The sequence below is a fragment of the Cyrtonyx montezumae genome, unplaced genomic scaffold, assembly GCF_038088225.1.
Source record: "Cyrtonyx montezumae isolate F1298 unplaced genomic scaffold, pur_monq_1.0 scaffold_13, whole genome shotgun sequence".
NCBI classification, from domain to species: domain Eukaryota; kingdom Metazoa; phylum Chordata; class Aves; order Galliformes; family Odontophoridae; genus Cyrtonyx; species Cyrtonyx montezumae.
This window is the reverse complement of record NW_027071859.1, coordinates 34,267,896-34,291,313: the sequence shown is the minus strand read 5'-3', so window position 1 is coordinate 34,291,313 and position 23,418 is coordinate 34,267,896. Positions and strand designations below refer to the sequence as shown.

At 44.5% G+C, this 23,418-nt stretch overlaps 3 protein-coding genes across 7 annotated transcripts in view; 2 read left to right on the top strand and 1 right to left on the bottom strand.

Annotated features, from left to right (window-relative positions):
• Positions 1-4,966, top strand: part of MDN1 (midasin AAA ATPase 1) — a 91,303-nt gene extending 86,337 nt beyond the window's left edge. The window contains exons 97-102 of the mRNA XM_065731028.1: positions 199-373; positions 1,366-1,439; positions 1,534-1,648; positions 2,889-2,952; positions 3,649-3,791; positions 4,537-4,966. Coding sequence (XP_065587100.1) covers positions 199-373; positions 1,366-1,439; positions 1,534-1,648; positions 2,889-2,952; positions 3,649-3,791; positions 4,537-4,725 — 760 coding nt within the window. The 3' untranslated portion in view covers positions 4,726-4,966. The remainder of the gene's footprint in view (positions 1-198; positions 374-1,365; positions 1,440-1,533; positions 1,649-2,888; positions 2,953-3,648; positions 3,792-4,536) is intronic.
• A 595-nt stretch (positions 4,967-5,561) lies between these two features.
• Positions 5,562-6,727, top strand: LYRM2 (LYR motif containing 2). The gene is made up of 3 exons (XM_065731156.1): positions 5,562-5,694; positions 5,864-6,004; positions 6,507-6,727. Exons 1-3 carry the CDS (start codon positions 5,650-5,652, stop codon positions 6,585-6,587), a joined length of 267 nt encoding a protein of 88 aa, XP_065587228.1. The 5' UTR covers positions 5,562-5,649; the 3' UTR covers positions 6,588-6,727.
• Positions 6,728-9,709: 2,982 nt separating this feature from the next.
• ANKRD6 (ankyrin repeat domain 6) overlaps positions 9,710-23,418 on the bottom strand; it is a 99,914-nt gene continuing 86,205 nt past the window's right edge. For 2 of the 5 annotated variants that reach the window (XM_065731001.1, XM_065731000.1), the window contains 13 exons: positions 21,991-22,089; positions 21,219-21,317; positions 19,294-19,392; positions 18,649-18,747; positions 17,063-17,161; positions 16,787-16,864; positions 16,394-16,498; positions 16,027-16,164; positions 15,614-15,790; positions 13,866-14,018; positions 13,213-13,326; positions 12,193-12,520; positions 9,834-11,165 (listed from right to left, as the gene is read on the bottom strand). In XM_065731001.1, the coding sequence (XP_065587073.1) occupies positions 10,591-11,165; positions 12,193-12,520; positions 13,213-13,326; positions 13,866-14,018; positions 15,614-15,790; positions 16,027-16,164; positions 16,394-16,498; positions 16,787-16,864; positions 17,063-17,161; positions 18,649-18,747; positions 19,294-19,392; positions 21,219-21,317; positions 21,991-22,089 (2,163 nt within the window). In that variant the 3' untranslated portion in view covers positions 9,834-10,590. Of the gene's footprint in view, positions 9,729-9,833; positions 11,166-12,192; positions 12,521-13,212; positions 13,327-13,865; positions 14,019-15,613; positions 15,791-16,026; positions 16,165-16,393; positions 16,499-16,786; positions 16,865-17,062; positions 17,162-18,648; positions 18,748-19,293; positions 19,393-21,218; positions 21,318-21,990; positions 22,090-23,418 lie in introns of those variants that run through there. The other 3 variants (XM_065731003.1, XM_065731002.1, XR_010621887.1) reach the window with 2 other exon arrangements.

Sequence of the window (23,418 nt, the reverse complement as noted above, 5' to 3'; positions counted from 1 at the left end):
TTTATGGCAGTTATTCCTATTTGCAAGTGTATTCATTTTACTTCTATATCAGAACTTCAGGTTTATTTATGGAATACAAACATTTAAAGCAAAGTAAAATACTGTAAGTATTTTGCTGCATTGGCCAGGTTCTCTGGAGTAAAATATTTACTTATGAGTCCTATAACTATCCATGCTTTTTTCTTTCTTGACTGTCAGAGGAGACTACAGAACAGGGAAAAGACTGAACATGCGCAAAGTGATTCCGTATATTGCCAGTCAGTTCCGAAAAGATAAGATCTGGCTGCGAAGAACCAAGCCTAGTAAACGACAGTACCAGATTTGCTTGGCCATTGATGATTCCTCTAGTATGATAGACAATCACTCCAAACAGGTAAAAAGGAAACCCTGGGAGGATTATGAGGGAAGCGTCCCTGGCTGGTTTGCTGTTTGACGCAGATGTGGTGGCTGTTGAAAAGCCCACCGGTGGTTCTAGGGCAGTTATTTATCTGGTCGGTGTACTTCAGCCCTTGTGATGTCATGCCTAAGAGATTTGTTGCTAAAAGGTCGGTGAAAGTTAACCGAAAGGAGATACAAATTTATTAGACAGAAGGTCTGCATATCCACTCAAAAATTATTTTTGTTCCTTAAACGCAGCTGAACTTTGGTTAGCTGTGCAGGATGAAGTATTAGTTCGTGACAGATCTCTTGTAGATCTTGGTGAAAAATGCTCATTTCCTTCAAAGCAGTTATTTCAGTGTTTATTTCACTACCCTACCTGAAGTGGCATCGCTGTCGAAATCAATCAGCAGAAATCCTCAAACAGAATTGATGTATTCTTATGGCAGTGGCTGGAATCTGTAATGGGAAAAGTGATAGGTGGCCTCCTCTTAATTTGTTTTACTACTTGGTGAAAAACAATTTCCTGACGGTATCTAAAGGAAAGCTACAGTAAGGAAGGGGACAGACTTTCTTGCAGGGTCTGTTGAGATAGAACAAGGGGAAATGGCTTCAAGCTCAAAGGAAGGTAGATTTCGGTTGGATGTAAGGAAAAAGTCTTCTATAGTGAGGGTGCTGAGGCACTGGAACGGGTTGCCCAGAGGTGTGGTGGATGGCCCTGTCCTTGGAGACTTACAAGGTGAGGCTGGATCAGGCCCTGGGCAACCTGATGTAGCTGTGGTGTTCATTGCAGGGGAGTTGGACTAGATGATCTTCAGAGGTCCCTTTGAACTCTGACACTTCTGAGATTCTATGAATTTCAGTAACGTTCTCTGTATTGAATACAAAATATTGAATACAATATTGAATATTGAATATTGAATATTGTGAGGAAAAAGTTGGAATATCCTGTTTTTTATTTAACTTCTTTTTTTTTTAATTGAATAGCTTGCATATGAATCCCTGGCAGTCATTGGGAATGCACTGACTCTGCTAGAAGTGGGGCAAATTGCTGTGTGTAGGTGAGTTTATTTTAAATGCTGATTCTTCTTCTTTAAGGTTTCAGAGGGGAATGCAGGTAGTGATTTCATGCCTTGTATTTATTATTTTCTAAAGCTTTGGAGAAACTGTTCAGCTGCTGCACCCCTTCCATGAACAGTTCAGCGACCAGTCAGGGACACGGATACTGCGCCTTTGCAAATTTCAGCAGAAGAAAACAAAAATAGCTCAGGTACACAAGAATGCCTCCAGGGCACCAGGCTTGCAAATTTTCTCCCAACAAAGGCATCAGCTGCTTGGTACTTTTGTGATCGTTTGGTAATTTTTACTGGTTGTTTATATTTGAGTATGTGATAACTCGTCAGGTAGCAAAATGGACACAGTCTTGTGAAACTAAGGATTTTTTTTTCCCCACTTTAAGTTCTGATTTAAATCACTTTTTAAGCATTAATCTTTCTCAGCTTGTGTTGGTCTCATACCTTTTTGGGTATAAGCTGTTAATCTTAAGGATGAGGCCAGACTTTTCTCAGCAGTGTGTGGTGATAGAATGAGGGGAAATGGCCACAAACTGATGCACAGGAAGTTCTGCACAAATGTGTGTGGGAACTTCTTCCCAGTGCAGTGACGGAGCAGTGGCACAGCTGCACAGAGAGGTGGTGGAGTCTCCTTCTTTGGAGACATTCCAGACCCACCTGGACGCCTACCTGTGCAACCTGGGCTAGGGAGCTGCTTTGGCAGGGGGCTGGACTCCATGAGCTCTGGAGGTCCCTTCCAACCACTACAATTCTGTGGTTCTGTGGCCCAGTGACAAACCCCATCAGAGTTTGTGGGAGTTCAGAAGGCTTTTGTGTCATGGATTCCAGTGTAGGAATAGGAAGAAACCTTGGTTGTCTGCGTGTGTGTTTGTCAGACTGGGCTGTTTCATGAAAAGAGCTTTGTATGGTAATAGTTTCTGATAATCAGCAAACTGTTCTGCTTTTAGGAAGGTATATGCATTCTTACCAGACTTGAATAAGATGTTCTATTATTATTAAAAGGGGACACATTAAAGGGGACACCAGAATGCTCAAATGTAGTTTTAGAAACAGCAAAATTTGGCTGTATTTGATAGTAGATGTCTTTTTAATGAGGAGTAGCAATTTAGATACTTTTGTTGCAAGCCAAAGAAATACTGAATTTTTAGTGACATAATTAATCACTTCAACAATTTACTGAAGTTTGATGGCCTTATTAGAATTGGCAATTTTGAAATCCAGATGAACGTTCTCTAAGATTCCCTAATTCAAAAGTACACATTAAATTTGAACCTGAGTTAATACAAGCAAATGTCAAGAAATGAGTCCATGTAGGTGGCCAGGCTAAGCTACCTTGGCATTTAAAATACAGAGATGTAATGGTAGCATTTTTAAATAATATTATGCTTATTGTCTTACGTTAAGATAATTTTATCTTCTTATTTGTTTCCTCTGCAGTTTCTAGAATCATCAGCAAGTATGTTTGCTGCAGCACAGCAGCTGTCCCAAAATATGAATCCAGGTGAGCCTTTTATGACTGTCCTTGTTGTCGTGTCAGTGGAATGCTCATTACAGTCCTGAAGTAATACCCTGCCAGAAAGACTGTCATGACACAGGGATGTTGCTTCAATTTGTTCAGTTTCATCCCAAAGTAATCCCCTCTGTGCACTTCTGCATTCCTTTGTGATGTGGGAACAACAGGGAAATGTGTTTCAAAACCAGTCTTTGTCCAAAGTGAAGTGCTAGTATAGAGACACCTGAAGGTGCCTGATTTTGGAGGAGCAGATTTGAACTCCTTCCATTTAATTGCAGCAGCTGCTACTTTATGTAGGTAAGTGACCTAGTGGCCGGATTCAGCCAGTGTTCAGCCTCCAAGCACCTAGCAGGAATGAAAGACGATGCTGCAGCTCAGTTCATTAGATATTTTCTATGCCTTTCATCTTTGTTTATGGTACTGATGGACTTTTTTTTTAATCCCAGTTCTCAGCAATTTTACACAGTGGGGAAAAAAATTCTTTCTTGTACTTCTTTGAACCTTCATAACTGCAGCTTAATGTTACATCACAGATTTCTGTTTGTTTCTAAAGACTTAAAATTCCATAGGAAAACTCTGAGGTTTTCCTCATTATGCGTGTAGAACTAGCAACAGAGCAGTCTGTTTGCCTTTTAAATGGCCCACTTTTAACTGGCTGGAATTTAAAATGTTCTTTGTGCTCAGAAACAGCACAGCTGCTTTTGATTGTATCTGATGGAAGAGGCCTTTTCTTGGAAGGCAAGGAGCGAGTGACAGCAGCAGTTCAAGCAGCTCAGAATGCCAACATCTTTGTTATTTTCGTCGTGTTGGACAATCCTAATTCCCGGGTAAGTGTATGAACAAGGGAGAAGTATTCAAGTGATGTGAGAACTGAAACAAATAGTTTTCTTGCCTTTGTAGTGCTTTACAACTGTGTTACCTTTTGCAGAGGTCAAAGATATTTAGGAGTCTAAATAGAGACTGACATCTTAAAACATAATGGTTGTGGATTTTCTTCACCAGAGAAGTAACTGACAGGCTGATAGATTCAGAATTGCAGAGATGAGGTAGAACAAACCAATTTTGGTTCAGCATGATCACTTCTGACAGCTGTTTCCACTTGGTATGAGAGCTGGAAAGAGTATGAAATCAGTCAGACAAGTTGTGAGAGCTGTGTTTGAACTGAGAAGACTGGACTCCATCTTTAATATGCAGTGGGAAATAAGTGGCTTAGATTTCCTTGACTGGGAAGCTGCAATAAGTTATCTTTCTGATAAACAGTTATGATGCTCTGATTAATCCTACTTATGATGGCAAGCTAGAATTTTGAGCAGTGGAATGTACTTTTCACAAGGATTATTAGTTTTCTGAGCCATTACACTGAGCAAGAAGCTCCTTTACAAGAAGCACAGCTGGAATTTAACCTGATCAATTTTAAGCTTTTGACTTTATTTATCATTTAACACAGCTTTTAATCTTAAAAGTTTTAATGTTTAATTTAGGAGAGGTGAAATTATAAATATTTTTAAAAGGAGATAAATGATGGGTGTACTTTAGTAGTCATGTCAATTCTTTTTTCTTTTTTTTTAACAGGATTCCATCCTGGACATTAAAGTACCCATATTCAAAGGACCTGGAGAATTGCCCGAAATCAGATCTTATATGGAAGAATTTCCATTCCCGTTCTACATGATCCTCAGAGATGTGAACGCTCTCCCAGAAACTCTCAGTGATGCACTCCGGCAGTGGTTTGAACTGGTGACTGCCTCAGACATTTTGTAGACAAAGCAAGTACATTATTGCTGCTAAACTGCTGAAACACATGGAACAGCATTTCATGGAAGGGCTCCTGCCATGTCTTCAGCCAGGATTAAGACACAAGAGCTGCCCTCTGGCAGTCAGCCTAAAAACAGAGTGGTCCAGGTGCATTCTCCCACTTGTGTCTGTTTACTCAGTGGTGAGGCTGTGTTCTTTCATTGGTTATTCCCTAAATGTAAAACTTCCTTTTGTAACAATTTAATACTTAAAAGAACAACTGCATTTGCAAATGTTTGCAGAGGTAAAGCAATTCCTACCAATATCTGTGGCAATAAGAAATACCAGTTTTGCTTCTCATAAGGCATTTCTGCGCAGGAAGTACTTGAAGTGTCACAAAAAGGGCTCTTCAGCTTCAGCCAGGTGGGCAGGAGGAATGGGGAAAGCAGGTGGTTTTAGACAACCAAATAAATAAGTTGAAAAGAAAAAAAAAAGGAAGTACTTGAATACTCAAAAACGTTCTGGAGTTAAACAAATCCTGTATAGTTATTACTGATGTTTTGTCTTGGTAAATATCAACAGGGAGTTGTGTGGATGATGCCATGTGGTGATCCCTGTGTTACCAGGTCACACTGTGAAGTCTGCCCTGTGTCCGAGGCAGACGCTGAGGGTGTTTCGGTGATCGGATGTCTTTAAAGCATGGACATGGTTTTTGTTGCAGAAGCTATGCATCTTATATAGTCCGTACTAATAAAAAGGTACCACTTCGTAGTCAGGAGCTCTGCCCCGTCCTTTGTGTTGAACGGAGCTTGAATAAAGTAACCCAGTCTCCCACACGCTCCTCGCGTGAGGACGCGCCGCCTTCAGCTCAGGGGCGGCGCCGGGGCGGTGCAGCAAAATGGCGGCCGCTGGGCCCCGCCCGCCGCGGCGGGAGAGGCGGAGCCGCGTGCCATGGCCGCCAGCCGCCTGCCGCCCGCTGCCCTCACCCTGCGCCAGGTACGAGTTTGGTTTGTTTGTATGAAATGAAAGTTTCTTGGGTGGGAACCAAAGTAAAATTAGATCCTTTGGAAGGCGTGGGGGGGGCGGAGAATGGAGAGCTTTGTGTTGATCTCAGAGCAGTGCGGAGCCGTCGGCGCAGGGCTGCGGGCTGACCCCTGTCTCTCAGTTCCTGAGGCGGCAGCAGGTGCTGCAGCTGTACAGGAGGATCCTGCGGGCCATAAGGGATGTCCCTTCTGAGGCAGACCGCCACCATCTGCAGGAGTGGGCCCGGGAGGAGTTCCGGAGGAATAAAGATGCTACAGAAGAGGTGAGGAGTGGGAGCTGGTAGCCCCCTGCCATGAGCTGTGCTCCCTGCTGTACCACGTAGCTTTGTTTGCAAGCACCACAGCCAGGCTTGCAGGAACCTGTAAGCATCCTGTTCCCTGGTGTTGGTGGGTTTTTTTTTTGATCTCTGATTACAACTGTAAGCCAAACCAAACACAACTGGACAGCTGCATATGTGAGCAGAATTGAAGCCTTCACATTTCCTGTGTGCTTTTTTGTCCTCTGCTTTCTGCTTTGTATCTCTTTCTAACCAACACTCAAGGAATTGGTGGCTGAATTCTGCAGTGTCTAACAGAGAAATGTAACACTGATGGAAATACCACTCATTTTGATTATTCACTGCGATTATTTTTAATCGTGTCAGTGCCTGTAGTGTTAGTTGACATTATAAGATGCTGCATATAGTTTAATGTGTTAAAGTCTTTGCACTCATATAAAACCAGCACATGCACCTTCAGTTCAGGAGATTCAATGTTGTTTTCCAGGATGCAATCCGGATGATGATTACTCAGGGCCACATGCAGCTGCGGGAACTTCAGAGAGCACTGAAATTGGCCAAGTCCTGAATGTGGTTTTGCTGACAGCTGGACTTCCATCTGCTGTGAATAAGCACAGTATTTTTGTCCAGAATGTGGTTATAATAGCGGCCTTTGGTGATGTTCTGGTAATGCTTGAAGGTAGATCTACCACAGTGGGTTTTTCGAGTTCGGATTGTTGGGTTTTTTTGTTTGTTTTTTTAAATCTTTCCCCTTCTTCTTGAATTGGTTACTTTCCCACGTGGAAATCACTCGGACACAAAAGGCCTTAAAGAACTGAATGGGTGGTGTAGCCCATGCTAAAAGAATAACAGCAAGTGTTTGCCAGAGAAATGGAAAATAAATAGAAGCCAGCTTATTTTGTACGTCTACTGCTGTGGTATCTCTGCATGGTAACATCTGGGGTGGTAGCAGCCTTTTCTCTACAGTGCCAGGAGTTCCTTTTTCCTAAATTAAGAGAGCAGAAGCATTTGGGATAAATACATGTCTAAACCAAACATGACAGAATAATATGTTTCATCATAAGTCCTTTTTCTGATTCTTTTTCTAGAAGTTACTGTTACATCCTTTCCTATGAGGTTATTTAAGCTTTATTTGATAAAAGATATCACTGGCAACTTGAGAGTGTTGCACGGGGGTTGTATAGTCAGAAGCCTTTCAGCTTTTGAATCAGTCAGTGGAAGATAAATATTTCTAAATATTTTGTTAAAATATAAACTTTCTTAACACTTTAATGGGCTGACCAAACTTCATTAGTGAGCTGGAGATTGCTTCTCAGCTTTCATTGATCTGATCAGTCTGCTTTTCCCCACTGTTAAAGTTCCCAAAGTAAGCACTGATAGGCTGTGGGCAGCTCCAGCTTCTGAACCCAAATGGCACTGATCAGTGTAGGGACTGAAGTTTGTGCTGCACCCAGGGCATCTATGGCCAGGGCTGCTGGCAGCGTTCTTCTGTGTTCAACTGGAACAGTGCTGTCCCTTTGCTTCTGCAGGTGAGGTCCAACCAGCAAAAGTAGGAAAGCCAACTGGGGAAAAACAGAATTGCAGAATGGCTTAGGTTGGAAGGGACCTTAAAGCAGATCCATTTCCATTCCCCTGCCATGGGCAGGTCTGATCTATATACTACATCAAGCTGCCTGGGGCTCCATCCAACCTGGCCTCCAGTGTTTCCAGAGATGGGGCATCCACAGCTTCTCTGGGCAGACTGTGGCAGTGCCTCACCACCCTTTGAATGAAGAAGGTGCCTGTAGAAATTGGACAGCCACATTATTAATGCAAACACTTCAGTTTTGGTGGGAGAAAAAAGCAACAAGTGGAAATTAGCATTTTCTTTGTGGAGGTGTGGTGTGCTTATCTCCATGAACTGCACTCCTGCAGTCCTTGGCATTGACACATCAGCTTTACTGTGACGAGACATAGGGAGTCTAGGCTGCTTTTTTGTACTGTTCTGCTCTCTGAAAAGCCACTGCTCCCACATATAAACTCAACTTTCATTCAGGAAAGAGTCCTTTTTGCTAGAAGGTTGTTTGTTTTGGGGTTGTGTGTTTTTTTTGTTTGTTTGTTTGTTTCAAATAGTACAATATGAAAGTTTGTGCTGGAAGAGCCAGGAGTGACCAGCAGCCTTTGACAGCATGTTCTTTTAATGTTGTGCTTCAACAAATAAACCCTGTGGAAAACAGAAGAGAGTAAATGACATCATCTGTATTGCTTGTTCTGTTACAAAAAAATCACAAGGACATCCCACGATCTCACAGGTCAGCCTTAGAGATATGATTTCAAATTATTAAAGCATCAGAGGTTGATTCCAAAATCATGCTTTGACCATGCTGGCACAAGGTTGTGGTTCTGCCATAAGGGCAATCCCTAGTGTCATGTTCTTCTCCTAGCTGTTGGTAAAGTGACTGATGGTGTTTGTCTGGGTCTCTAAAGTTGCTTGATGAAAACTGGGTGTCTTAGAACATCAGAGACGTCAGTGCTGTTAGAGCCTGGAGCCCCACGAAGTGGTGACATCTGTGATAAAGCAACTCTGGAATGTATTAGGACCCTTCTAGCTCCTTCTTTAAGCAGGTTACTGTAGTCTGTACTGTAGCTGCCAGAGCTGGTTTTATAGGCACAGGCACAAAGGCTTAGAATTTGAAAGCCAGTTCTCTGCTTCCTCTTCTGATTCAGGTGAGTGGACTTTGCTTTCTCTGGATAGAAAACACTGGCACATAGGAATTCTGAGCAACATTTATTTTAATTACTTGGCAAAATAGTCACTTTATAAGGGTGATATAAAACTTAAATAGCATGCTTTGTGTTTCTACAGTAGCTTAAACAAAACTGTAAACATATGAAAGTGTCTATATGACCGTGGAAGTCAGAGCAATCAAACTAGTGTGTCCGTAACGCATATACTCTTTCCTTTTCTTGATAGTGCATTAAGAGGAGTTTTTAAAAAACATTGTTATATAATACAATTTGTCTTTGCTTTATACACCTGCTAAGAAGATGAGAAGCTTAATTACTAATTCGTTAATGGTATCTTCAATACTGTGTTTTCTGTTGTTTTTAAGGCTCCACAGCATAGGAAAAAAATACTTTTCTCCTTGGCATAATGGTGCCATCTTGTGTCAGAACTGGTTTTGTATAATTGTTCCACCATGATATACTCAGTAAACCTATTCATATCAAGAGAATCTGATGGAGCCTTCCCAGAGGCATGAAAAGGAAACCCAAGTGGGATGCAGGTGTGAGTTTACAGTGCCTCTTGGTAATCCAACACGTAGCACGCCAGGACTCAGATATGGCCGATGAATTTAGGTGTTACTGTTCAGTCAAACCCAATTGAAAATGATGCTCTGTGAACTACAAGTTGGAGGCCATCAGCTTGGCCAAAAGTAGTCACTGCAAATTTGTTTTGTTTTGTTGTTGTTGCAAAACATCATTGAGTGGAACCGTGTGAAATCAGTCCTGTGACCTGCAGCACCAAGGGACAGCTTTAGAGATACAAGGGGAAAAACAGAGCAGAATCATTCAGAGGAACATGGGCAGGAAATCCCAGTGAAGTATATGGGAGAAAATTTTGACTTCAGAAAATAAACATCTGCATACAGGGAACCAAGCTTTCACCTCTTTACTAATACTGAAGAAGCCTGAAGGAAGTCCTTTATCTAGAGAATTCAGCCATTTGCTGCTTGAAGGAAAAGAGATTTCTGTAACAATTATGCTTTACAAGTACAGCATAGTTACAGTGAAGTATCTGCCATCCATGTCCTAAACAAAACTTCTATGTCAGATTACTGGATACAACTCCAACAAGTGTAACCAACCACAGGGAGCTCTGCCACTAGGCTATCAGTAGAACAGCCTAATTTAGAGTTTGTTTTAATAATGTAATCCAAAAGAAAAGCAACGTGGCAACGGAAGCCTTTGTACCTAACAGGACAACTCACCTTGATGTCTCCTGCCATGGGAGCTTGGCCTCTCCCAGCAGGACGCCTGCACTGTTCCCCTGCATTAGGCTTGTAATGCCAGTTGGTTCTGTAGCATCTCTCCAAAGGCTCTGGGAAGCATCTGAAGTAGTATCTATAGCCCTTCATCACTGAAGAATCACTTCATCGCTTCTGACTGAGTCGAAAGCTCTCGACCTCCTGGATAGTGTTAGTATCGGTACCACATTTATGTGTGGCATGTAGTGGAACCCAGCCACCTATGACCTATGTGGAAATAAGAAAATTCCCTTTTCTGAAAGGAGTTTTGGTTTTAATGAGATTTGTTTCCAAGCAGCACCTGAAAATTGAGAATGTGATAATTAACGGACTCTGGACAACAACAAAGAAAGGATCTCATCTGCAGCATCTCAGTGTCAGTGGTATGGTCTGACTGTGAAGTGTCCTTGGTTCTGGAGTTTAAAAAGTTACTTCTATTCCCATAAAAAAGCATTTTCCTTTGATATATCAGGCACTACAAATATCAATACATATTGATACTCCAGATTCTTGTACAGGATCCAAAGCAAGTCCTGCTGTGTGACTTGGCCTGCTTGGTGAATGCTAGCTTTCTTTCTGCACCTTAGTTCTTAACTTACTGAGCTCCTCTTCCAAGCTTTTAATGTGTTCCTTGAGCACAGCTTTGTCCTGCTGTGCTTTCTGATTAGCCTGGCACCGGGCTTCTTCAATCTTCCGTTCATACCACTTCTCCATCTGAGTGGATACAGCCTCAAAGAAGTACTGCGTAATCTCCAGGGCCTGGGAGGTGTCTCTGGGTGCAGGGCCCAGTGACTGGCCTACTGGCAGAGTGGGGTGCTGCTGTTCCTGGCTCTGAGGCGCCCCTGCATGGTGTAGAGCTTTGTGCCTTGACTGCCCACTCTTGCTAGATTTCTTCGTCTGAGTTCCTTTGTTGAGGAAGTAACAGCTCTGTGGTTCCGTCTTTGCAGGCTCAGTCAAGGGCTGCAAAGCAGCTTGAACCCGAACGTGTCTTGGTTTGGACCCCAAAAGTTCAGAGGAGGGCAGGTCCTGCTGGAACTGGTGGAACGTGCTGGCACTAACGGCTTTGTCCTTTGGCCTGACATCTTGAGCAGGGACTGAAGAATGTACTGATCCAGCAATGATTAAGGATTGCTCTGCACCTATAGAACAAAAATATATGCTTAGAAAAGCTCTGAGCACTTACTTAGAAAACAAGGAACACTAAAATGTCTGCTGTATGGTGCAATTTCCCATGCATCATACTATGCATATGTTTAGAGACTTGTGTTACTTCATCATGTCTTCATGGTCAGGGAATAGAATAAGGGATTGATTAAAAGAGAAAAGCTGACTGCTTCTACAAGACTTGAAACCATACTAATTTGACAAACACATCAACTTTTAATGCTGTTCAAGCTAGCTCTGCTGCAAGATTTCTTCTCTACAGTCCTCTGCCTTTCTTGTCTAGTAGGATATCAACGTCCATGTCTGTGCTCTTTAGGGGTATATACCATGTATTTTACAAAAACTCTCCTTGGCTTTGGAGACCTGAGCTGGAACTGTGCTTTTCCTGTTTTTGTTTTCCTCAGAAGCTTCCCTGACCAGAGAAGTTGCTTGAACCAAGGTCTTCCAAATCCTCAGGTGGTCATAATCCCTGAGTGGATGTAATGTTCTCGGCTATGGTGGTTTCTTTTTCTAGTTCCATAATGAACTGATCATTAATACTAAAAAAAATAAGAAATTTATTCTATAGCCCTTAATTTATATATTAACAAGGGGAGCATGTATTTCAGTTTCACATCCTCAGACTCTACCATTACTGGATCCATAAATCTGAAAAGCACTGAATGCAAAATTCTTCAGGAGACTGTATAATCTGTGCACCTTCCTGACAGACAGAAGGGGGATCATTCTGACTGGGAAGCTGAAGAAATTTCAGTAGATGAAGTTATTCAGAGCACAAATGTCTCGGTTTCAAACACAGGGGCAGCACTGGGAAGAGGCAGTCTAATTCTACCAACCATATCTCAAAACGTTCCCAGCGGCTGCCTTCAAGCATATTCAATTCCCAAAACACAGAATTAGTAAATATCTGGTATTAATAAAAGGATCCCTCAGTTAAAATAGCTCACCTGTGAATAACTACGATACTTAATAACCACTTAAACTAACTTGACGAGGTTGTACCTGAGGTGCCATCTTGTTGAATGCAGAATTGCTGGCCGAAGCTCTGCGCTGGCACGGTGACTCTGCTCCTTCCTCCGTCTTCCAGGAGACTGTTTGGGAGTGCCATGTAGGAGTGCTGGTGGGAGCCCTCAGCTGGCAGCAGGGGCTGTGTGGCTCTGCAGTCCTTGGCACTGTGGGGGTTGTTGTCAGTGTCCAGTGTCTCGGTCAGAGACTCACATGTGGACAGAGTTGATTTTGGTCTCGATGACCTGGAATCTCCAGAAAGCTTGAGTTCCAGATTCTGAATCTTCAGCATGCACCAAGTCTTCAGCTCATCAACCATGGAAATCTGTGAGTAAGGGAATACACAGCACTGATCCTGTGGTTCCTGGACTGCTGAGGACGTGCCAAATGAGAAGTAAAACAACTTGCATCTAATGGTTTTGTTACTATTTGCTGATGTTCCTATAGCCATCCTACTATTAAGTAAGTGAATGCTGAAGCACAACTGTTACAAATTTAGCTGTAGGAATTTCTACCAATGTCCTTGTTAGAGATCCCAACAAATTAAATTACAACTTTGCCCATTTCTAATGCAAAATTTTGGTCTAGAGACTCAGGTGGTGAACAGGAATAAGTTGTTCTTTGAAGTTCCTTTCCCTTTCCAACAGTTTTTACATAAATCATAGAACGTCTGTGGTTGGGAGGGATCTCAAAGCCCTCCCATTTTCAACTCTGCTGGAAGCAGTGCCACCCACCAGCTCAGGCTGCCCAGGGCACCATCCAACCTGGCCTTGAGCACCTCCAGGGATGGGGCACCACAGCTCCTTCAGGCAGACTGTACCAGCACTTCACTGCTCTCTGAGTGAAGAATTCCTTCCTAACATCCAACTTAAATCTACCCTCTTTTAGTTTAAAGACATTTCCCCTTGTCCTGTCACCGTCTGCCTGTGTAAGTCTCCACTCTTCTCTCTGCCTGCTGGAACATGGCTCTCATGCTGTCCCATGTGAGCTAGCAGTGAGCAGCACCACAAGCCCTACCTGCCTCTTCTCTCCCTCTGTTTTTTCCAGCTCGGTGTGCTGCTGCAGGCGATGAAGGCACTCTGTTCTCTCTGCAGACAGCCGCTCAGCCATAAGCTTGTCTAAAACACGGAGCTGTGGGGAAAGCACAATGCAGCTGAGGCAACCATGTTACAAAAACAAAACCTCCGTCTGTGAACCCTGTAAGTCAAAGCACATTCTGTCTTTCAGTCTTCGTTTCTAGGAATGTTGCCAACTGCAAGCTCGCAGGGAGGTTCAATCACGAAATTATCTGACGAGTAAAAATTACATTAAAAATAATTCAAAGGATCTTGAACATCAGCATAAGCAATTCAACAAAAGGCATCTCTACAACTATGAAATTACCAGCTGGAGGATAGCATTTGGTCTTTTAAGTTTTGCTCTTAGAACCTCGAGCAGTTCAGGATTATTGTCTAAAGAAGCACCTGAAGCCACTCACCCACTAAATGTGTTTTTCTCATGAGCGTGGCTTGCAACTTCAGATGCCTGTGGAATGTCACAGTTCCCTGGTCTCGAGTATTAGGTTTCAGTCTCATTTTTACAACAGAAAAAGCAACGAGCGAACCACGGCAATGAAAATATTGATTACACTTAGGGTATGGTTCTAATAAGCGTGTGGGTCATATTCTTACTTGATGCTGAGTTTTGCTTTCCATCTGGCCCAGCTTAATATTCATCTTATCTTGTACAGTCCCAAACTCAGCTTTTATCTCCTCCACGGTTGCCTCCAGCTGATTCTCCAGTTTATTTATCAGGGGCTCACAACGACATCCATTTATCGGTGCCTGAAAGGAGTAAAACATTTGCTTGCTTCATCCTGCTGTCCTCTTGGTGCACTTGGAACAGCTTTCTGTAGTCAGCACAGGGCTGTTCTACACCGCGTGCTGTACCTCACCCTCCTGATAATATCTGAGTGCTCAGCAAACAGTGCATTAAGTTGGAAAGATACAGATGAGATCAGTCCTTTTCTAGTCTGTACGAACAGATCTCAGTGCTGGGGCAGCAAGCTGCAGAGGGGTCAGACCATATATCCTGTGGCACTGCATGTCATATGAGAAGATATCACCTCACAGATGTGCACCCTGCTCTCAGAGCTGTAATTCTCAACTGTATGGAGTCTGGTCTCTGTCGATGTATCTGTCTGCAGTGGAATCTCCCTCTCTGGCCCTACAGTGCCATCTCACAGAGAGCAGGGGCTGTTCCCTGGGTAGGGGAGGGTGGGTCGTTTGTGGCATGTTACAGAGAGCTTCAGAAATTTATTAAGAAGTTCTGTTTGCTATTCAGGGTGTGAGGGCATCCAAGATAAGAGACAAGCTAAAAAGAAGGGGAGAGAGAAGTGATGTATTTCAGGAAATGCTGTTAGGGAATCTAGCTATACTATGCTAATCTCTGTTAATAGATCGGATTTGCATACAAGTCCTATCTGCTCCCTTCTACTTTTCTACCTGCTTATCTTTCCACCATCCAGTCCTTAGGGCAGGGACATGCTCCTTTTAGCATCAGAGAAGTCCTCCTTCTTTCCCCATCCCTGCCATTAGGATAATCCCATAATGCCCTTGCCTGGAAATCCCCCCCCATCTTACACAATGAGATGCTGAAAAACATGGCAAATAAAGCCTCTGCAACCTGAGTTCAGAATCTGCTGAACTTCTTAACTACAGCAAGGGAACACAGACAGCTGTGGATGGCTGTGAGAATCACATGAAATGAAAGGAAGAACTCCCAGAGGTGCAGGAGGACAACGTAGAGGACAACAATAGAAAAGTCTGCTGTGCCCACAGGGTAATGTGCTGTCTGATTCTCTGCTGCTTTATAAATGTGCACTGGTAACTACCTGCAGAACAAAATACACTGAGTGAAGTAAAATAACCATCTCTAAATTGAATAAATGCACTTGAGCTGCTACTCCTGTCTGTGAACCAATTTTTGTGCAGCTCCTGCCTCCAGTAATCCTAGAATCCCCAAAGACTCGTTGCAATAAACAGAAAGAACTGAAACAAAACAAACTCAGTGCTCGAATGCACTGGGTACAGGTAGGAAAAATCAGTGCTCATACAGCACTTTCATTTATTTTCACTGGAAAAGCTCTTTATCTTTCCTGAAAAAAATCTTAATATTTCAAAATGTATCATAAAAATTCCAGTGTTGTTCCCAATCACTGTTTTACACTTTGCCTCCAAACACTTATTGAGCACTGGCACGGGCTGCCCAGGGAGGCCCCGGAGGTGTTCAAGATCTGTGTGGATGTGGCACTGAGGGACGAGGTCAGTGGGCAGGGTGGGAATGGGCTGACAGTTAGACTAGGTGATCTTAGAAGTGTTTTCCAAGCATAGTGACAGGTGCTGCTCAGCAAATCCCTACGACAGCAGAGCACACCCACCTGCATCACCTTCCCGTCCTTCCCTCGGTACAGCGTGTACAGCTGGTAGGCCCGCACCTCGTGGGGAGCAGGAGGAGAGGAGCAGTGATGTCTGCTTCTGCGTTTGGGCAAGTTCTGCTGGGGCCGAGGCAGTGTCTGCTGGTCAGCTGGGGAAATGGGGTCGGAGAGTGCTGAAACCTGTATAAAACACACACGACATCTTCCCTAATTATTGGCCCCTTAGTAAGCCATTCCTTGTGGGAGCTGGACAAACGTTAGCCTCAACAAGAGGATTTCCCCGTCAGAAACCAGTTTTGTCAGGCTACGTGACTGTGAGCATGGAAGGTCTGGTGCTTTGGCTCACACCACACCAAAGGGACAGCTGCACTCAGCAATGATCCTTTCTCTCTCTGTGGCTTTATATTTACTGATACCTTCTCTTTTGGCTTTTTCTTTTTGCTCTTTTTCTCCTTGGGATCAGGGGAGGTTGACCGGGGCTCATCCTTCAGTGCAGTCTTCCCCTGTGCTGGCTGGTCACTGCTCTGTGTGTCATCAGCAGCTGAGACACTGCCCTGTGCAAAGCAAAGGCAGAGACAGGAAAAAGGTGAGCGTTCTTCCATTTCCCAACCTGCAGCATCTCATTAGCAGTGAAGCACCGCAGATCTCCCCCAGCTCCTCAGGCTGTCCCCCACAGAGCTGCTGCTATCACGCTCCAGTGGCAGAGCCAAACAGATTTTGTCCCAGTGGGTTTTGTTCATGCTCCCTTTGTGCAGGAGGTGCAGTGGTAATGCCAGGCTGTACCTTGCTCTGCACCACTTCATCCCTTGGTACTGACTGAGCCCGCCTTTCCTCCTTCAGCCTCTCCCTCTTCTTCCTCAGGCTTCTTCCGCGGTTGAAGCGCGAGACCTGGAGGCAGAGGGCACCATTACTCGGAGGTGTCATGCTCCTCCCTGACCCAGAAGCTAAAGAATAAAGCAGAGCTGCTGTCACCTCTGCCTAAAAGGCAGCCTATAAAGGAGAAAGCACTCCCAGATGCACACTGATGGGCCAAGCAGTGCTGGCTGTGAAACACCATTGCTGAGCTGAGTGCGTCAGGACAGCGAGGCAGAGAATCGCAGTGCTTGACCAAATGCTCTGCTCCCAGAGCTGGCTGGGGCCAGAGCTTATTGCCACCAGAAGACATTTGCAACCTACCTGTGAAGCTTTAGTGAGGAGGAGTGCAACCTCGGGGTTGTTGTGCTGTCTGGCCACCTCTAGCGGGGTCTGACCTGCCTGAGAGGAAAAGGAACAGCATGTCACTTCCAGGAGGCATGTGTCTGAGGGGAGGATTTCTCCACCAGAGGTCAGCAAGTGCTCTGTGCGAAAGTGAAGTGACTTCCCACTTCACTCAACATGCAGGTATCTTCTACCAGCAACTAGAAAGAGTCCTCATTAATACAGAACACCGAGGCAATTCCGCGTCCTACTTACATTGTTGACAACTGATGTATCAGCCCCAGCCTCCAGCAGCAGCTTTACCACCTTCCTGTGGTTCAGGGCAGCAGCCACGTGCAGTGCAGTGTCTCCTGCCTGTGAGTTACAAAGCAGAAAGCAGTGTGTGGCAGGCACACCTGTGGGCATCAGCCTGCAGAACCCTCAGCTTCTCCAGGGATGCTGCTGGTGAGGCCTGGACTGCAGGAGGGCAGGGTGCACTGCCCATCTGTTTCAATCACACCTGGGGACAGCTCAGCTGCACCCCAGCAAGCACACGCAGCACCTGAGGGCAGAGAGGGCTTTCCCTCTGCAGGACTGATCAGTCAGGCTCCCAGGTGGTTGTGTATCGTGTTACTCAAAAAAATAACAGGGTAGTGAACAGCAGGGAGATGCTTGGGTTTCTCTTTGTGAGATTCCCCAAGAAAAACAGGCTTTGGAATACAGCCTGGAGGCGATACGGGCCCAGTGCTCACACAGTGCCTGGCCCTGTTCCTGTGCACTGAGGTGAAGACTGTGGTGACTGGGTTCAGGCAGCAGAGCCAGCAGCTGTCAAAGGGAGGTTATGCCTGTGCACGTTATGCCCTCCCACCCCTTCCTGCCCTGCAGCTTGGCTTGAGGAAATAACAGGCACATCCCTATTCCCTCCAGACCAGCAAAAACCATACAGCCCCTCCTGGGATGTCCGCTGTCCACCCATCAGAGGTGCAGATACAGAACAACCTGAGGTGGTACGGAGGAATGTGGGCAGTGGCATCTCCCTGCTCTACGTTCACAACACTTGTCTTAAGTGTGCAAGTTAAAAAAAAAAAAAAGCAAATACAATCACAGCATGAAGCCCATTTTGTTTGCTGTAGCTATCTGGGATCTATGGAACCAAAGTAAAGGTACAAATCAGGAAACATCTTCATGATCCTCAACTGTACATGGAAGATTTCCTAAGAATACCAGATGATGTGGGTAAGCACCACATCATCTATTTATTTACTGGATTTAATACCACCCAAACAGCTTATGCTGTAGGTATAGCGATCAATTACTTCCCTACAAAACAAGCGTGGAAGATTAATCCTAGGTTAGATGGATCATTACTTTGAATTTAAAGCATACTTTTTCCTCACTCTTCTGTACCTTTAATCCCTTCTACTGCAAAATGCAAAATGGTATTGCAGAGAAATATGCTCTTCTGTGGCAGCTGACCATCAGTGAGCACTGTAACATGTCTCTGTCACGGCTGTGATATCCTCACCATCTGAGGGAGAGGAACACAGCCCCATGCCGTGGCTGTGCCCCATGCCCATCTTGCTCTGCACAGAGCTGGTGAGGATTCAAGACTGCCATCTCCTCACTCCACATTACCCTACGTTCTCTCGCCCCTTTCTGCCCCAACACACCTTTGCAGAACCTCGTAAATAGGAAATGCTTGAAAGAAAAGATGCAAATGTGATGACAAAATAATAAACCATTGTTTCCAAGCTACTGTTGGAAGCTCAGGGATGGGGTGCGATTACTGGGAAGGAATCCCTCTTTCCAACAAGGAGCCATATGCAAAGGGCACAGTGTGGCAGTGAAGTTCATGCACTGACCTGGTTCTTTTCATGGACTGAACAGAAAGCACTGAGCAGCACCCTAACGATGGGCAAGTGATTGTAACGAGCAGCCACGTGCAGACAGGTATCTCCTGCCTGCAAACAGAAACAAAGCGCTAAGCATGTCACTGCAGAATGAAAGCTTGTGCTTATCATCGTGCTCAGGGAAGAAATAAACCCATTAAATCAAAAAGGAGCAAATGCCACACACCTCCACGGAGCAGCAGTGCTGCCTTCCCTTCAGCACAAAGCACAAAGGTGGGAAGGTTTAACAATAGCTGAGGAATGGAGGGTGCAGGCACCAATTCTTTATCTATCTGATGAGAAATGCTGGAATGATAAAGCCCTGCACTCACATTCTTACACAAGATCTGCTCTCCTGATCACCCCCAACCAGTGTGATTTGGAAACCCCACCCAGTATCACACACAATGAAGAGCATAGGTAGTGGAGCCAGAGCTGAGCCCCAGAGAGGCTCCCACACAGCTGGGGAGCAGAGGGCCCCACGCACTGCTCCACCACCATGCTGCTATTCAGTGAGGACACAACCACCTGGCTTCCTTCACACTTGGAGGGCTGTGTTCCTTCGTCATGTCAAATCCCTTACAAAATAAGGGGAAAACTCTCTGAAACTGGACTCACATTGTTCTTGAGATCCGCTCGAGATCCTCCGAGAAGTAAGACACGAGTGCTCTGGGAATGGCTGTTCTGGCAGGCCAGGTGCAGAGGTGTGTTACCTGCCTTGGAGAAACACAGGGAAATATAAAAGCCGTGTTCAGAAACCGGATAGGAAACTTCACCAAGTGAAACCTCAGCAGCTTCCTGACAAGAACATCCCCCTGAGGTGGGCAACTCACTTTTGGCCAAAGCTCTGATCTGAAGCAACCCGGAAACTGAAGCAGCCCTTTTGTCCTGGAAATGATTTATCTGGGACACAGTGAAGTCAGAGATGGGCAACAGAACACTGCCTGCATTGCTGGGGTATTCCTGCACTGCAGGAAGCAAAGAATCTAGGAACTTCTGGTTAATTAGGATCAAAGGGCAGTATAATGCACTTAAAGAAAATTTCCCATGTCTTGATACTCCCAAGGCAGCCTTGCTTTCTTTCCCTCTAGAATGCTTTCCTTCTTTAGTTATCTGTTCTTCAATACATTCTCAACCTGCTACTAATGCCTAAAACTCAACAAAGGTTCCAGAGGAAGCAAACATGCTGTTTCTCACTGAGAGAAAAGAAAGCACGAGCTTGCCTGTGTAATGCTTTTCTAACCCTAGCAAGAATCTTACCACACTTGGCTTTTGCTGGCCTGAAAATGTTTGGGGTCGCTTGTCTCCTGGGAGCCAGAAATGCAATCAGACCAGGTAGAGAGCTTCCACTTACTCATGAAACTGCCTCACCTCCATTATCTCCTTTAATCTTTCCCCTGCGCTTTCAAGACAGCGATCAAAGCTACAAGGTTTCAATTACAAAAGGTCAACTCTCAGCAGAGTGTGTATGGGTGTGTATGTAAGAGTTCCCCAGGCGGTCCCAGGAGAAATTGACCAGGAGTTACAGAAAACACACAGTGAAATTCTCCTGCTTCGCAGGGCCCGGCAAACCCAGGAGCCCACTTCTGTCTGTCCCACCACCAAGGCCGTGAGAGGCATTCAGCCAAAGCCCCCATGATAAGCCAAGGGGCCTCAGGGTGCTCCTGCACATTGTCCCTTTGCCCTGCCTGCCAGAAAAGCTGTCAGGAGACTATGCCTTGTCATTGTGGGCACCAGAAATTGAGAAGAGACCAGAGAAGCCATTTTGGGTAGAATTAAGCAGAATTAAGCTCTTTATTTTTCTTGAAAGCAGAAGTGCATGCATGTGTTGCAAGCACACATAAACCCCTCATTTTTCAGTAGCTCCTGAATGGGACCTGTCCATTAAAAAGCACTCAAGTGATCAAACGCAGAGGGAGAGGTTTATTTAGGCACGATATCAAAGAGCAGTGCAGGAAGGGCTCACACTGTTAAAGGCTGCCAGTCGGATCTCAGACGCTCGCACTGCTGAGCTATTCTGTGCACACAAGTTTTAGGAGAGGTTCTCCAAGCAGATGACTTACGCAGTATTATAAACTACGTTTCCTAATACCCTGAGGCATCTAAGCATGCAGGATAACAAGACCTGCCTCTTAAACCCACACTTTTGTACATAAATATCCACAGAGACAAGCACACCTAGGGGTAGGAGCGTAATGGTTTAGTAGCCCATAACATCAGGTACTATCATCTGTTACATGTAAGCACGGGAAGCTGTCTAAAGTATCTTTGATACAAAATTTAGATGAACATCACAGGAAAAATAATGACAGAAAATTTAAATTAGAAATAGGAACAATGTAAAAGAAGGAACACACATAAAGATGATGTAAGTACAAACCACAACGGCCATAACTGTACAAATACATGCTTACATGATGCACAAACACACATGTGCACACAGAAACAGGGAGAACTGTGCCGATCTTAAGACTTTCACCTCCAGTGATAAGAGTCAGCCATCTTATACCAAGATATGAGAGTGCCTTCTGCATAGGTCTCACCTTGTTCTTGGCAAGGACATTAGCTCCTGCCTTGACAAGCACTTTGGCAGACTGGCTGAACCCATGCCAACAAGCTTCATGAAGAGCAGTATTCCCATCCTGAGGAGCACACATACAAGAGAAGTTTAGTGCACTGAGTCCACTCACCACGTAGCAATTCATTCAGACTGCAGCAGCTATGTGTGCCACCTGGTTGCTTAAGAAATAAAGCTTTATCCTTTCATAATAGCTAATTACCATTTCATTATTAGCAGAGGCAAATACAAACCAGATTAAAAATAACATTTACAGACATGCTAGGTACTTCTTCCTTTCTGCTCTGTCTTCAACTTCTTTCTGTCTTCACCTGCTTCCCACTCGTCCCGGCAAGCCAAGAATAGCACTGAAACTTTGGCTGGGAATGTGGAATTAGATTTATTTACAAACAATATCTACAGCCTGAGACTCTCAGCTTCTGGAATAATCACAGAACACTGTGCAGTGTTTTGGGCAGGGCATGGTGTGGTCATAGTCATAATTCCTCCATTAATGAGCAGAGAACAGACTCTTACATCCCAGATGATCACCTTGATATCAAAAATAAATAACTAACTCAGTAGCTAATAGTAAAAAAGCAACGGTATGGCTTTTTTTTCTTTATCACAACTGTCTCAATCACTTTCAAAGCACCACATACTTATTCAGGAGCATAAACCATAATTTCCTCTGTGAGACCTTATGTGCTGCTGGTTGGCAAGGCTGCCATCCCCCAGGGCTTTGCTCTGCCTGTTACCTTGTCTTGTCTGTCCAAAGCACACCCTTCTTGAATGAGAGATGCTATGACATCGGTGTTCCCTACGACAGCAGCCCGGTGCAATGCTGTCTGATCACCCTGCAAGAAGAAGCAGATTTTTTAATCCCTAACATTGCCACTTGATTTTGACTTAATGCAAACACATTCAGCACACACACACACACAGGCTGCATCCTCAACACGTCCGCTGTTCAAATCCAAGCTGCCTTTGAAAGCAGTCCCCTTAAACACCTATCATTAGTTTCCAAGATTAATGAAATGACTGCAAGTATCAGAGAGTTACAAAGCAAATGTTTTCAAAGTTGACAACTCATCACAATCCTATACACTGCGCTGATGTCTTCTAAAAATATGCCAGTACTAGAAGGCAGTGAATCTAATGCAATTGGCATTATATATTTAATAATCAATCGTATCTGTGTGGAACGAAAGGGAATTATGGGCTGCCATAACTCATCACACTGATCCCTCACGACTTACACTAACAGAACGAGGCTCCCCTCACTTGGCTTTAAGTGCTTTATCAGCTCTGCTAAGGGTAACGAGCATGAGATGAGGTTGGTGTCTTCAGCAGGCCTGACAGACTTACCAATTAGTGCTAAGAGCAGAGGCAATTCTGTGATGAGGGCCACTACTATGAGACCAACTTCTTCCATGCAAGCAATTGTGAGGTCCATATGACTTTCCCATTTAGATGCCATGTGGCAGTGATAAGCAAGTTTCCTGCATCGGTTTATTTATCACTACGTTTCCAAAAGAAATTATGTTACTGCACTCATTACATCTGACTGCCCACCTATCTCCCCTCTAACAACTGCTGAACTCAGCTAGACAGACCAGGATTCATTCTCAACAAGACTTCTAGAAATGGGAGGCCAGGGAGACTCAACTGATGATTTTAACAGTTGAGCTTCAGAGATCCCTGCACCACTGGTGCTGCTGCTCTACCAGGACGTGGCTCCTTGCACACAGGACACTGCCTCTCACTGTGCCTTGCAACGGGGCCGTCTAAGTACTGTTATGTGCAGTATGACAGTGGGAAAAGAGTGGAAATGGGAGGATTTCTGCAGTGCTGTAAGACATCAACTGACAGGAAACCAACCTACCATATCCCCACTACTCTCACAATTCTTTGTTGTTCTTTGAAGCTGTTTTAAACTCACAATGCAGAAGCACAGCCCTTGAGTCCAGGCAAAAAGACCAACTTCAGAACTGCACAAGGCCTCTCTGGGGAGGAAAAAACAACAGAAGGGGAGCCCACCGTGCTCCTGCTTACCCAGACAGCGTCCACCAAAAATACATGAAGAGTAGAGATATGCAATATATCCTGCAGAAAAAGAAAGCTTGCAGGTAGCCAGCCCTAAATAGATGCAAAATTTCTCTGCTACAGATCTTTATCAGATAATA

Coding starts and splice junctions, on each gene's coding strand:
- LYRM2 (XM_065731156.1), top strand. CDS start 5,650: ATGGCCGCCAGCCGCCTGCCGCCCGCTGCCCTCACCCTGCGCCAG. Junction 5,695..5,863: donor CTGCCCTCACCCTGCGCCAG/GTACGAGTTTGG, acceptor CCTGTCTCTCAG/TTCCTGAGGCGGCAGCAGGT. Junction 6,005..6,506: donor ATAAAGATGCTACAGAAGAG/GTGAGGAGTGGG, acceptor GTTGTTTTCCAG/GATGCAATCCGGATGATGAT.